Raw genomic sequence first — 16,018 nt, forward strand, 5'->3', positions numbered from 1 at the left:
ATTATTTCTAATTACTCAACTTAATTGCTTTGTTCCAGGAAAGGGTTTGATACAATAAATGTTTTTATTTTGAGCAAATATAGGTAAATCTGGAGCAAGGGGATTGAAGGAAAGAAGATGTTCATCAGTGAGATAACAGAGTTTAGTATTTGAAGAAATTAGAAAACCCTGTGAAACAGTGTTCTTGGTGAAGTTGAGAGGAGGTGAAAAGTGGAGATAAATTGAATTGTTCAGACTAAACAAATGTTTAACAGTAAACAAATGTTGCACGTGAGGGTTTAATACCTATAGTATTACGTCTTTCAGTCTGCACAGAAATTTTATGGTGGCTAGTTTTATTTTAATTATTTGTTTCCCCCCTAGGTGGTATCATGGAAAACTCGATAGAACCATAGCAGAAGAACGCCTCAGGCAGGCAGGAAAGTCTGGAAGCTACCTTATACGAGAGAGCGATCGGAGGCCGGGGTCCTTTGTACTTTCATTTCTTAGCCAGACAAATGTCGTCAACCATTTTAGGTAAGTCTCTGTCCTGACTTTAAGGTATTTAATATGACACTTAGGTATTTAATCTGACACGTTTATGAATATATTCACTTTTACAAAAGTGAATGATGGTATAATTAACTTGATTTCAATTAAGTTACTTAATCAGTGATTTAGAGTAAATATTTTTGAGTTGTTGAAACTTTTTGTTTAAAGATAGTAATAGTAATTTTACAATGCCAGTTTTCAAATATATTCCTCAGATTTGAGGAATGTATTATTACAGATACATTTTGAAAAAGATGAAAGCTAAAATGAAAAAATAAAGACTGGGACTGTAGAGTTACAGAAAACATTGTATAGGATTAGTTCTTTTTAGCTTCACTATCTTAAATTCTGTACATGTAACTTTTGTGAGTTAAACAGGTATGTATATTTTCAAGTAAGGTGTCATCTCTATAAACTTTTACATATATAATTTCATAATAATATTTGATCATAATTTTTATGTAACATTTTTATTATATTCTACATGAATTTCATGAGATTTTTAAGCTACTTCTAGCCAGAGTAATTTTTATAAAATAGTTGAGTCTTAAATATAGAAAGTGAGGAGACAGATCTGAAGGTAGTAAATTTTCAAGTATTTGATTCAGTTACATCATTGAAACTTATAAATATGTTGTCATATTAAATTTATAAATTCTTAAAATAACACTCAGCTGCCAATGATGATACGAAGAAATGGTTTCTGAAGTACAAGAATGTATGTTAATGGAAAAGAACATGAAGTTGATAAAATTGTCTTTATGAAACTTGGTTCTAAAAATTAAACATAGAAGGTAGACTTTAATCCCAGCACTTGGGATGCAGAGGCAGGCAGATCTTGGTAAGTTTGAGGCCATCCTGGTCTACAAGTGAGTTCCAGGACAACCAGAACTGTTACACAGAGAAACCTTGTCTCGAAAAACCGAAAAAAAAAAAAAATGAGCGTAGGTGCTGGTAGAGAATCTGTATTTAATTTTCACTCAAAAAAGAATAAAAAAGACTGGTTTTTAGGATACTTTTCAAACTATGTTTCTTTTTTTTTCTTTTACTAACTAGGATTATTGCTATGTGTGGCGATTACTACATTGGTGGAAGGCGTTTTTCTTCACTTTCAGACTTAATAGGTTATTACAGTCATGTTTCTTGTTTACTTAAAGGAGAAAAATTACTCTATCCAGTTGCACCACCAGAGGCAAGTAAAACATGAATGAAATACCATAACTTTTATTTTACAAAATCAGATGAATTTTGATCTGATTAAATTTCTTAAGACTTTTATAATTTTATGTGCCTTAATTCTGGTTATAATGCTAGAATAAAAATTAGTTTCCTTATTAAAATAATTTTGTATTAAAGTAACTAGATTTTTAAGATAATTCTTTGCATTTATAGCTTACCGTAATTGCTAGGGAAGTTAAAATGTCTTACATTGTAAAATGAAGATTAATTTCTGTATTCTGTGTAGCTTATTTAATGATTGTTCAGATTATCTGAAAAAAAAACAACTCTGTTGTACTTTTACACTAATTTCTGAAAGAACTTAAAAATGTTTGCTACTCTTGCTGGTTCTTTATAGAAGCCTAGGAAAGATTAATTTAAATGATTCTATGTAGTTTATAATATTCAGTTGGCTTTAAGGTTTGTGTGGATGTATCTTTTTTTGACTTGGATACAGATACTATCTTTTTTGATTTTGTATGTGAATATATGTATAGGTGTGTGACTGTATAGAGACTCGTGTGTATCTTTGTCAGGGCTGTATGTGAATACTCATGACTGTGACTAGAAGTAGACATCAGGTGTTTGCCTTGATTGTTCTTTACTTGATTAGTTAATTAAGCAAAGTCTCTGGATGTAGCCAGAGCTTTTCAATTTGGCAAGTTTGACTTGATAGTTTGCTTCCTAAATGCTGGGATTACAGATAGTTGCCACACCTGTCACCTGTAGTAATTTTTAGGTGGGTTTATGTGGATCCAGTTTGGGTTTTCAGACTTTGGGATAGGGGCATGAATCATCTCCCTTGCTCCTAAGTATTACTATTTTCAATGGTTTCCAGCCAGTAGAAGATAGAAGACGTGTTCGAGCCATTCTACCCTATACAAAAGTACCAGAGACTGATGAAATAAGGTATTTTATACTATTTCTTGTGTATAAGCATTTGAAAGAGCTAGACAATGAAGATTTATTGCTCTTAAACAAGCAAAGGTTTTGAATTTGAGGAAATATGATAGCTATATAAAGTTGCCTTTAGTGGTGGATCTGTTGTGTTCCCATGGGATATCTTGTCTATTCAGACTGAAGAAATAAATCAGGGTGGCCACAGTGAAAATGACAGAGGAAATAACAGCTTTTTTTTTCTTTTAAATAAAGTTTTCTGATAAAGTAGAGTTCTTTCACAATCTGTGTGTGGTTCATTTATTTTCTGTATTTTATTACCTGTAACATTTATGCCTCAGCTATAGATGATACTGAATATAATTGTTGAATTTTGCATAATGGGTGAATGTGTTTAAATTTCAAGACGATTATATAACCATAGAGAATCATAGTTTTTGTTTGGATTTGCATATAATTTGATTATAAATTAATTATAAGGCTTGATAATCAAATTATCCTTCGCTAGAAGCTATATATTCATTCTATAGAAACATTTTTTCTTAACTATAAAATGTTTGGCTGCTTCTGAATAGTTAAATAATATAGACTATATAGTGTCTCTTTGAAATAACAGGATAATAAAATAATATTTTTTGTGGCACTAAAATTTTTTGAAATTATTAGAAAACAAAGACTTATGAAATTATTACTAGAAAACAGATTTAGTAGTTTGAAACTCAAAATAAAGGTTCCATTTTTATATAGTTGTCAATATAATGACTTCTCAATTCTTATTGACACACTTATTTGTGAATTAATTTGGGAAATGAATAAAAGCAACTACAAAAAAGAAAATCATTTAGTAAAGGTAAGAAATATTGAAATAACAGTTTTAGAAAATTTGTAACATTTCAGTCTGATCATCTAAGGTAGCAGTTCTCAAAGTATACTCCTTCTGACTGTTGATCTGAGACTCATTCAGAGAGCCCATGTTATTTGGGCTTCTCCAGAGAAGATTTACTTCAAGATTTGGAGGCAGATTCAGGAGACTAATGCTGTAATTGTATTAAATCTAGAAGCTGGAGGAGACCATTTTAGTCAGTGTAAGTCCCAATCTGAGGACAACAGAGAACAGCACTAAAGTGCTTAGTGTTCTGGCTAAACAAAAATGGCTTCATTTGATGTTCTGGATGCGGAAGCAAAATGCTTATTCTATTCTGTTTTGACCTTTTACTGTATGCCTTTCTAGTATTTCTTACAGTAAATGGAAAGAGAAAATACTTCATATAGGTGTAATGGTACGTGTGTTATTCCAGTAGCTGGGAAAGTGGTTCTAGAAAGGCTTAATTGATTTGGTTAAGTGATAAAATCTGCTGCCGTTTATCTTGGAAACTATTGGGCACTGTTAAGGAGAACAAGATGATACTATTCTGTGGCTTTTTAAATACAGAGTGCTGTGTATAAGTTCTGTTTTGTACAAGCTTTGTTTTCTGAAATTTGAGGAACAATAATGGTTGTGATCATTTAGAGAAAACAAAGCTTTCAAGTATATGAGAGAAGGATTCATTTAATAAAACTAAGGTTTATGAGTATTAAAGCCAAAAGAGAAAATTACAGAAAACTATTTGAAGATGCCTTATAGACATATTGCCAATGGCAGCATCCCACACCAGAAGAATGTTTAGAGACTCTTTTTTAAGCCTGGAAGAAAAATTGCAAAGAATTCCTGATGGTTTTGTTTTATATTGATGATATACATCGGTCAACAGCTGACGACTCTGATGGTCTAGAACTTAACAACATCCAGGTAGTAAAGAGGAACACTAAGCTGTATGCACCCGTCTAGCAGGTAGTGAAGAGGAACACTAAGCTGTGTGCACCCGTCTAGCAGGTAGTGAATAGGAACACTAAGCTGTGTGCACCCGTCTAGCAGGTAGTGAAGAGGAACACTAAGCTGTGTGCACCCGTCTAGTCTGAAATACATAGTTTGAGAGAAAGCACAGATGGCTTCTAATACGTATCTGGGTGCCATGTTTAGACAAAGAAAGCTGTACTCATTGCACAGTAGGCATTTGAACCAAATAAATTAGACATGATTATAGATGCTAATTAATATTAGTATCTACATAGTAAAATTAAGTGAGATTATCTAAAGGAAATTTTCTGAATTTCTCATACATATGTTGCTTTTTATTACATATACATATGAAAGAATAACTTGAAACTTAAACTGTAAAATTCAGTTTTCTTGGAACTATTTCCAATACATATATAATTGTTTACTATTAGGAATTTTAACTTTAATCTAGCAAAGTAGATAGAGGAACTCTGATTTTAATATAATTCAGCAAATTGACACCCTTTTCGAACCTATAATGAAATTGTACATGTAATAAAATTAGGATTCGGATTATTAACTGTCTTCAGTTTCACTAAAAATATCAGAAACAGCACAGAACTTTAGGTTTCATAAGGGTTTTTTTTTTTTTTTTGCATTTTTTCAATGTTGTAATATCCTGTGTGGTAGTTTAGGACTACTTCAATGTCCATTTTTAACATTTTAATGTCATTTTCTATTTTAGTTTCTTAAAAGGAGATATGTTCATTGTTCACAATGAATTAGAAGATGGATGGATGTGGGTTACAAATCTAAGAACAGATGAACAAGGCCTTATTGTTGAAGACCTAGTAGAAGAGGTGGTGAGTTTCATGTTTTCCTAAATTTCAAATCGTAAATCCTTAATAAAAGTTTGGAACTGGTCCATTTTCTGGATTATTAGATAGGGACAAATTTCTTGTGAAAAACTTCAGTTCATAAACATAAGGAAATTTTAAGACAAATGATATTTATGTACAAGGAAATAGACAATATATTAATATGTTGTAATATATAGCTGCCTTTGCAGAAAGTATTTCTCTGCTTGTGAACTCAGTTATCACTTGTACTTGTTTTGGTATTTTTTTGTATTCCTGTTCTTCATTGGGTATATTTGAATCATAGAGGAATTTTAAGTGTTATAAGTTTGGAATAATTTTTCAAATGTGTTTACAATTTTTAATAATCTAGGAATATTTAAATTATATATAAGTAATCCCAAAGTCCTACAGTTTGTATATTCTACCTCTTTTCTTTGCTATCATATTATATGTTATTATTCATAATTATATAAATTACCCCATATATTTTTAGATGGAGATCAGCACATTTTTAAGTCTCACTTCTAGATTGTATGCTCCAAGAAAAGACATCTTTTTCTTGTTACTGTTGTTCTGATTCACTGCTCTGTCCCTGTTGCCCTGAATGATTCTCGGGTATCTGTAAAGTTTGAGGAGATGAATGTAGTGTCTCCATGCCTATAGTGGTCCCTGTTTTTTTACACTTTTGGTCTGTTATCTTAGGTTGCCTTCTGAAACTTATTTATTACTAACTGGCAACTTCTTCCCTGCTTTCTGTGTGTGTGTGTGTCCTCCCCCCCCCCCTTGGCAGAGATTTTGTGTCTAGATACTTTTTTTTAGGCCAAATTGTTTCTCCCTTTGTTTTCGCAGTACTCATTGGTTCTGTATTCCTATATAGACCACTTTTTGAGAGAGGGCAATTATAATATTCATCTTGTAGTTTCTATAGTAAGTATTCATTGACTGAGTTTAGTTTGACTAAATACTTAGTGAGGACCTAATTAAGAGAAGTCCTTGCTAATATTTTTTTCTCCTTTTTTCCCTTTCATTATCAGTTTATTGAAAAGTCAGTGTAAGCTGCTATGATGACAATTCTTTATATATTCAGTGAAAACTATGAACTTAAACCATGTTTGGGTGGTGGTGGCAGAATAGCTTAGACTTTAATAAGGTAGTACTATTTTTGGAATGAATAATATTAATATTAGAATAGCTTTAAAACCTGGAGTACAGACTAGAAAAAGATAAGGCTTAAAAGATGGCAGAAAGAGAGTATGTATTTTGTATTCCACAGAAAAGAAAGTGCTCAAATTTTAGGATCAAAGTGTTAAACTGTAAGGAGGTAGCATTTGAGGTAGTTTTCCTTAATGCCTTGGGTTTTTTTTCCTTCCAGCAGGTAGGCAACAATGAATTGAAAGGACATTCTGATGGCAACAATAAGAACAGGGCACAAACTATTAGAGAGGTGAAATAGTTTAGCGGATGAGTAGTTAAGATTGGTCATGGCAGAGACACCTAGAAAGAAGGTGGGGAGTATAAGGCCAGAAACACATACTTGAGGCCAATGGTTAAGGGCGTTGGTTGTAACATGGGGAATCTATAGACAGGAGGCAGGCGAGTAAAGGGTTGGCTTTAAAATTGTTTGTTCATTTTTGTTTATTCTTAAGTGCACATCTACAGTTGACACTAATGAATTCAGAGAGGTTGGAATGGGCATAGCAGTAATATACTGTAGTTGGGCTACTTTAATCATTTATTAAAAAGAAGCAAGGGTCTGATTTAAACTGACAGCAACAGGGAGAAGAGAACAGACAAGGATATAGTGCGAGTTCTTGAACAGAAACGTCTTTTCTCCTCACACAGCTAGGAAAAGTATTGTGGAGATAGTTTTGAAGATTGGATTCTTAGGAATTTTAATGAAATTAGATTAGGATTTAATTTTCTGAAATTAAAAATTATGCTGTTTTGCCGGGTGGTGATGGCGCACGCCTTTAATTCCAGTACTCGGGAGGCAGAGGCAGGCGGATCTCTGTGAGTTCAAGGCCAACCTGGTCTATGGCTAGTTCCAGGACAGGAACCAAAAGCTACGGAGAAACCCTGTCTCGAAAATCAAAAAAAAAAAAAAGCTATTTTAATCTCTTTCTTCTCTTTAGGGCCGGGAAGAAGATCCACATGAAGGCAAAATGTGAGTTTATATTAATTATTGAAAGAAAAAAAATAATGTTAAACTGTAAATTAGAAAAATAGTCAAAAATACTTGATGAATTTTAGACTGATTGATTTTCTTTTAAATTTTGGTTAGAGAACTGATATAAATATTTCGTAAGGATCTTACTACTAGATCCTTAAGAAAAAGGCAGTGGCCTAGACCTGTATACAAATCTTGTATCCCCAAGCTAAACTAAAAGCCTTATCAATAAGCACAGCTCCTCATATTTCTCTTCATTTTCTTACTAATGATAGTATTTATTTTTGTGGCCAAATCATTAATGAACTTTGAAACTCAGTTTTTATTATGCACATGTGAGAGAATTTCTGACAATTTTAGTATAACCCAGAAAAGTTTTTTAAAATAAGTTTTTCAGACTGCTTTTATATGTACAGAATTCCTTTCAAAATCTTAATTTTCAATTGTATTCATTTTATTCATATTATTTCAATGGAGTATTCATCTATTATCTTTTCATTCCATTTTCTTCTTAATCAAACTGTCAACATTTATAGATGGAATTTAAAGCTTGCCTCAGACATTTTATTTTCTTGTTTCCTAGCCATTAGAAGAAGAAATATATTAAACCGAATAGAACATGTAGTTCTTTCATTATCTTTTTTCTTAATAGAATATATGTCATATCTTAAGAGGAGATTACCCTTCAGTTGCTTATGTATTTATCTAACTTAGTAAATTTAAGTTCAGTGAATCTTCATGTTGTTCCTTACATATACTAAATGAAAAACGAGTAATAAAACCCCAGGGGTCAGAAAAGCAAAGCAGGTCCTTTCTCCATTCCTCTCTAAACTCCCCAGCACACACTGTACTTAACTACACTGATTTTTCCCACCAGGTTCTGGACCTCTTAAGAGTAAAGATTTTTTATCTTGAGTAAAATCATGTAATTGGATTACACAGTTTTATACAAGAATAACTCAGGGAATAATATTACCCATTACCCCTTTGCCTCAAGGCTATTTTTCTTAAAGTTTAAAATATTATTTATCTTTAAAACTTAACTACAGATTTTTTTTTCACTCTTTTGAGTTTTGTTCTTTACTGGGTAGAAAAGTATATGCTTGGTCTTGGATGACATCTAGCTGACTCTCCTAGAATATAGAATTCAAATCTAGCATGTGTAGAAAATGGTAGTTTAGCCTTTACTTAAATGCAGTATATAGCCTCATACATTTTAAATGATTTTGGACTGTACTGTTTATTTCCTCTTCATTATTCATGTCTGCTCTGAGAGCATCAGGAAATTTGGATTAGCAAGTTATATTGTTGGAATAATTTCTTTAAATTTTAATTTTCATTTCCTGGAAAATTAATTTGTATTTTAACTTTCCCAAGTAATGGAATGATTAATCTGAAGCAGAATGGAAGAGCTTTAAGCCTGTAGCATTGCATCTTTGAACACTTAGGTTTTATGTCTTGTAGTATGTGTGCTTTACAACTGAAACTTAACTCATAGATCTTTAGAGGCATCAGAGAGGTGGAGAAGAGATCTGAGATTACCAGTGCGAGGAAAATGGGATTTAATGTAAACAAGAGGAAAGCTTTAGAAGTTTGGCTTTTAAATAATTTAGTTTATTTTTAAGACAAGGACTCAAGTGCTATGATCCTGGCTAGCCTGGATCTTGCTGTGTAGACCATACTGGCCTCAATTTATAGTGATCTGCTTGACTTTGCCTCCCTGGGATTAAAGGCATGTGCCACCATTCCTGATCCTCAAGTAATTTTCTTAACATGTCATTTTATAAAATGGCAAATATTAAGTACTTGAAATTTTATGCCATATTTCAGCTATTATAGTTTATAATAATTTCTAAATGCTTATTTCCAAAATGCAGATTATAAAATACTTTAGCAGTCTAGAGTGATAGGCTCAGAATTAAAAATAGTTTTAGTTCTGTCTCTTGGTATGTACTTGTTCCTTCCTTTGTTAGCATTTTAATTTATTGGGAGAGATCTTATGTTAAAAGAAACTAATTTTGAGAGAAACATGAGAAAATAAATTTGTTTCTTCCTTAAATCATCTCTGCAATCCCCTACAAGCCGTCAGAGTAAAAATGGAGCTCTGATACAAGCATGCAGCAGATACCACTAGAACAAAACCATTGATTTTTAAAATAGCATAAGTAATATAGAAATTGTAGTTACACTTGACAGTTCCTAGTGTTTTTTACTTTGCTGAAGTAAAGCACAGTAAGTTTCCAAAATACAATAGAGTAATGGATGAAAATTTGATTATTTCCATTGAATTTATTTCATGTCAATGTGAATTATAAAATTTTTGCTTACTTTTGAGTATATGAAAGCAGCAGCACATGAACTTTTAATTTACATGTCAAATTTGTTCTCCTTTTAAGATGGTTCCATGGGAAGATTTCCAAACAAGAAGCTTATAATTTATTAATGACAGGTACTTTTGCATTCATTAATGTCTTTATTTATAGAATATAAAATTGAAAAAACCTTTTCTCATGTACTATGTTTTCCTTTAGCATTTGATTTATGCTTATGTATATTATAATTTCTTCCCAATGCTGGGAAGCTGGTGTTTTTCTGATTTTGTTTTAAGTTAAAATGTACATATATAATAACTCTTGTGAAGTATATTTTCTTTTTCCTTAACCCCTGTCCCTGTTTCCTTCTCCATGTGTTACAGCTTATGACTATATTTTGTGTGTGTATCTCAGGTGTATCCTACATATAATGTACTTAGGATATACAACATACTTTTTAATGATAAGAAATATACTCAGGCCGGGCGATGGTGGCGCACGCCTTTAATCCTAGCACTCGGGAGGCAGAGGTAGGCGGATCTCTGTGAGTTCGAGATCAACCTGGTCTACAGAGCTAGTTCGAGGACAGGCTCCAAAGCCGCCACCGAGAAACCCTGTCTCGAAAAAAAAAAAAAAAGAAAAGAAAAGAAATATACTCAGGCACTTGGGAGGCAGAGGCAGGAGGATCTCTGTGAGTTCGAGGCCAGCCTGGTCTACAAGAGCTAGTTCCAGGACAGGCACCAAAAACTACAGAGAAACCCTGTCTCGAAAATTAAAAAAAAAAAAAAGAAAGAAAAAAAAAAGAAATATATTCAGAAAATATTTTATATTTACAAATACAAATTTTTGTCATCCTTTTTATTGATCATATGATTTCTAGTTTACAAATATCATATAACATACAATGTATCAATAGAGGAATACCATGTTATCTTCTTTTTCCATTCATTTATAACGTACTTCCCCACTCCCCCTCAAGTCAGGGTTTCTCTGTGTATTTCTGGCTGTCCTGGAACTCACTCTGTAGTCCAGGTTGGCCTCAAACTCACAGAGATCTGCCCTCTTTTGCCTCCTGTGTGCTGGGATTAAAGATGTGCACCACTGTACATTCTTGTATTATTTGTGTGCATGGTGGAATTACATAATTTAGCCATATTTAAAATGTACTCCTAATTTCTATGATTGTTACAGGAAAATGCAAATTTACATTAAGGGTTTATTACTTAAAGCAGCAGTTCTCAACCTATGGTTTGTGACCACTTTGACAAATCTCTATCACCAAAAACATTTACATTATAATTGATAACGTTAGAAGTAGGAATGAAACTAATTTTATAGTTGGGGTGGGTCACTAAAACCTGAGGAACTAAATTTAAAGGTTGTAGCATTAGGAAGGTTAAGAACCAATGTTTTAAAGAAACAGTTGTGTTACTTTGCTCTTTATTATTAACTGCTTATTGCTAGCTTAATTTATTGGTAAACTATGTCTGACAAAGATTGGGGACAAAACCAATGCATTATATGTATTTTAGGTGTTGTGGTTCTTGAGAAATTGGTAGCTTCTGTACTTTGTAGGGTACCCTGAAATAAGTAACTATAGTAAATAAATTCTAATTGTTAAATGTATGATCTTATTTGTTTTAAGATGTCATTGTTTCAATCAGTGATTTAATGAGGTAGTTTTTGAAGTGCTTAATGTTAATGCCTTAACCTGCACTGAGAGGTTCAGAGAAGAGTTTAAAAGATGCCAAAGCTAGAGATAGAGATAAGGTTAAACCAGGGTGCTGTCATCAGCCTTCCGGGTAGAACAGAACTATTTATTTTAGTGAGTTGTTGGTGTAGTTAATACTTAAGATATTGAATCACCAGGTACTTTAAAGCATCCTTTAGTACTTTAGGTGTGTAAACATGGAAAGAATCTTAATTATTTCCCACATTAGTTTGTATTTTTGTTTATATACTGTTTTTGAAAGAGTGGCCATTTTCCTGAAACTACACAAGTGCATTCATGTATGTTTACATGTGATTCCCATCTTACATTGAAGAAGCAGAGAGTATCAGCACTGTGACTACGAGTTTTCTTTATATATTAAATTGCACACTTTCTACAGATTTTTATTATTTACTCTGAAAATTCAATATAAGAAGATTTACATTTTACTTCTTTGTATTGAATACCAACCAAATCACTTGTTAACAGGAACGTAAGCTAGATGGTTAAAGATATCACTCATTTATATAAGAATTACATGTGATAGATATTGTGTTAGTTATGCTTTCTTAGAGGAGTCAATTTCTAATCTTTCTGTTAACCAGTTTTTTGGGTTTTTTTCGAGGCAGGGTTTCTCTGTTGTATTTTTGGACCCTGTCCTGGAACTCACTCTGTAGACCAGGCTGGCCTCAAACTCACAGAGATCCTCTTGCCCCTGCCTCCCGAGTGTTGAGACTAAAGGCATGAGGCATCACCACCCATCTTTGTTAACCAGTTGTTAACCACAAAGGAAACATTATAGTATTAGGAATCATTGCTTATTGAAGATGGTCCTTTGTGTGCACACTTTTTCAGGATGACACCTAGTGAGAAAAATGAGATGTGTTTATTGACTATGATAATTACTCAGATACTTAACTAAGTAAGCACTTACTTATATTACAGTTTTGCTTTTTAGTCATCTACTGGAGATCCAGAGAAACTATAGACTATTAGTCAAAATTAGCTTAACATTTAAAGATCTTGAGATTATATGATGTAACAGTTTCAGTTACTGTCACTAACTGTCCGATCCTTCTTTCTAAGAAGGAAAGACATAGACCTTACTCTAGAAGTTACTGTTAGATATGTTTAAGAAAGAAGACTAGTCAAACTACACCAGGAGCAATGTGAGTGGTTGTAAGTCATAAACTGAAAATAGGAAACACTGTCTTAAAGTTTTATGATAAAATTTATATGTGGTTATGACTTTGAATATACCTCTTAATTAGATTACATAATGTACTTTCTTTTTATTTGATAGAGTATAAAGCTAACAACTTAATTTTTACAGTTGGCCAGGTCTGCAGCTTTCTTGTGAGGCCTTCAGATAATACTCCTGGTGATTATTCCCTGTATTTTCGGACCAATGAAAATATTCAGCGATTTAAAATTTGTCCAACACCTAATAACCAGTTTATGATGGGAGGCCGATATTATAACAGGTAAATCATGAAACAGTTTAAATTATTTAGATGTTGTAAAAATAATTGAATTTAAAATATAAAATTTTCTCAGTTTCTAATACAATAGCTGTAGTCTTATCTGAGAATGCTTTAACAAGTGTCAAACATGAATATTATTAACTTGTCAACTCCCAAATACCTTGTTGCTTAATCAAATATTTACATATAGGCTATTGGAGGTAATTCCTAGGAGTCACCTGGTTTTTACAAATGTCATTATGTATTTGGGTTATTCTCTGAAGTTGATACTTTTTGTGTGTTGTGATTAGTTTGTACCTCTCAACTTCTGAGAAAACTTTGTCTTAAGACTCATAATAAATTTTAGTTGCTTACTTAGGAAAGTAATTAAATTAATAGAGGAACTGTAAGATGCAGAGCGGCAATATTCTGAAAAAGAAAAGGATGGATGAAACACTTGCCTACTTTATTTATTTATTTATTTACTAATTTATTGTTTTTCGAGACAGGGTTTCTCTGTGGTTTTGGAGCCTGTCCTGGAACTAGCTCTTGTAGACCAGGCTGGCCTCGAACTCACAGAAATCTGCCTGCCTCTGCCTCCCAAGTGCTGGGATTAAAGGCGTGCGCCACCACCGCCCGGCTACTTGCCTACTTTAATAAGAAAGAACTGGTGTTTCCTCTTTTGGGGGCTGACATAATCTTGTTTTTAACTTGTTAGTAATGCCCTAGTACTCCCCATCTTAATTAGAATTCCCTAAATTTTAGTCTGAGTTTTAAGTTAATAAAGCTCCAACGGCTGGCTTATCTGGAAAAAACAAAATTATAGTGATAATATCTTTTGCTTTTCAGAAGTTTAGTGGACAGCTATAAAACATTAAATCAAAGGTATAATTTTAGACACTTGCACACCTCATCATATTAAGCTACCCAAGTACCTTGACTTTAGACATCTTCACCTTGAATCTAACATGCTCTAAATTTAATTTGTCTTAAATTAGATTTTCCCATTTAGCAAGGATTTGGGAACATATATTTGAAAGCATACATATGCAGCTAAATTACTAAATATCCAAATTGAGATTTTTTTAAAGAAGGTTTTATTGCTGTGAAGAGAAAATATGACTGCAGCAATTCTTATAAAGGAAAACATTTAATTGGGGCTGGCTTACAGTTCAGTGGTTTAGTCTATTATTATCATGTCAGGAAGCATGACAGTGTGTAGGCAGATGAGGTAGCCGAGAGTCTCTATCTTCATGCACACGCAGTAGAAGAGAGAGTGACAGTGGCCCTAGCTTGAGCTTCTGAAACCTCAAAGCCTACCCCTAGTGATGCACTTTCTTCAACAAGGCCACAAAACCACCTAATAGTGCCTCTCTCTGGGTCTGTGGGGGCAGTTGTCATTCTGTCTACAAGTATGAACTAATTTACCTGCTATTATTTGTTTTTTTGATCTAAACTTCTTTATCTCTATAAACCTGGAAATATTTTTTATAAACTGGGTTGTTGATAAGACTTAGACACCACAATGGAACAAGAAGAAATAAATCCGGAACTTTTTACAAATTTTTGCAAATTAGAGTGCTTGCAAAATAATATTAAAAATTGTTTCTACCACTCCCAAAATCTGACTTTCTATTCCCTGTGGATGTATTAATCTTAAAATGCTCAGGTACCTTATTTCTAGGTTTGCTTGTTTGTTTAATTCTTTGAAAGAAATCTAAAGGCTGACAAGATAGCTCAGAGAGTCAGAAATCACATTCTGTGCAAGCCTGTCATGAGTTTGCTTTCTGGAACCTGTGGTGGGGGGAGAGAACTGATTCTCACAAGCTGCCTTCTGCCCTCTGCACACATGCTATGGTACACACACATGCCATCACACATACGGTGTCTGAGAGCAGCTTTATCTACCTACACAGGGTGCCTCCATTCAATATTTCTAAAATTTAGTTTTAAATTATCTTACCAAGAATCATTTATATAATTTTAAAACATTTTAATTCTATAAATTTCACTGAAATTTCCATCCCTGGATTGATCACACACTTTTTACATCTACCTTCCCGTGCATAAAACAGTCATCTTTGTGATGGTGTCTAGCTGTTTTCTGTTCTTCCTGGTTTTCATTTTTCTTGAAACAATTTTAGATTTACCCTATTTTCAAAATTTATTTTCCATATCCTTTTAGAAAAAAATTTGTTTTCACTCCACCTTTCTACTGTTGTTAATATTTATCTGTAATATATAGTATCTTTTATTAATTTTTATATTTTACTTTTGAATATTATAGTTAATTTAAATTAGTTTTGTAGTATAGTAAACTATGGAAAGAATAAATCAAGGGGTAGGTTAGCAGAGTTTTTTTGGAAACATATTTCTTGGGTATCTTAAAATTACTCCTCCATTTAGTATATAAAATGAAAGTTTAAATTCCAGAAAGTAAATATCTGACTTTAATCTGACCTAATAATTATAGAAGATGCTTTTATTTATTAAAAAAAATATTTGGTAGCATCCTAAACTATGTGTTATGTCATTTTACTTTTAGTTTCATTAGTAATAGTTCCCAAATATATAGAATAATTTTTGGTACTTTTTAATCAATATTACTTAATTCTTCCATACCAAAGTGACCACTATACAAGCAAAATTATATAGTTTTTCTTTTTCTTTTGACTTGTATTTTCACGTAACTATTCATGTATTATGACTTAATGACATTCGGAGCAAAAGCAAATATATATATATAAAGCGATTTGATGACATAAGTTCTTAGTTTATCATTTACTAAATAAATGCAATTTTTGTTAGTTCTTCATATGTTGGAAGGATTATCTTTTAAAAAAAACCAAAGACCATAACTTGTAATCATTTTCTCACTGAATGTCACTTTTAGAGTATCGTGTGTAGTGTCATTGATTTGACTGTGTGTTTGATATATGTGGGAAACCAAAATCTTCAGCTTACATATTCCAACCTGCAAACCTGAATTTGGAACATTTCTATTTTTATAAAATAATGTGGCTGTTATAATAGTTTATTC

The 16,018-nt window shown here is 32.5% G+C and overlaps 1 protein-coding gene across 1 annotated transcript in view; it reads left to right on the forward strand.

Annotated features, from left to right (window-relative positions):
• Positions 1-16,018, forward strand: part of Rasa1 (RAS p21 protein activator 1) — an 88,036-nt gene that overhangs the window by 43,764 nt on the left and 28,254 nt on the right. The window contains exons 2-8 of the mRNA XM_057789636.1: positions 364-516; positions 1,588-1,727; positions 2,592-2,658; positions 5,211-5,328; positions 7,458-7,489; positions 9,889-9,941; positions 12,849-12,999. Coding sequence (XP_057645619.1) covers positions 364-516; positions 1,588-1,727; positions 2,592-2,658; positions 5,211-5,328; positions 7,458-7,489; positions 9,889-9,941; positions 12,849-12,999 — 714 coding nt within the window. The remainder of the gene's footprint in view (positions 1-363; positions 517-1,587; positions 1,728-2,591; positions 2,659-5,210; positions 5,329-7,457; positions 7,490-9,888; positions 9,942-12,848; positions 13,000-16,018) is intronic.

This window comes from Chionomys nivalis, chromosome 15, assembly GCF_950005125.1.
Source record: "Chionomys nivalis chromosome 15, mChiNiv1.1, whole genome shotgun sequence".
In the NCBI taxonomy this organism is placed as follows: Eukaryota; Metazoa; Chordata; class Mammalia; order Rodentia; family Cricetidae; genus Chionomys; species Chionomys nivalis.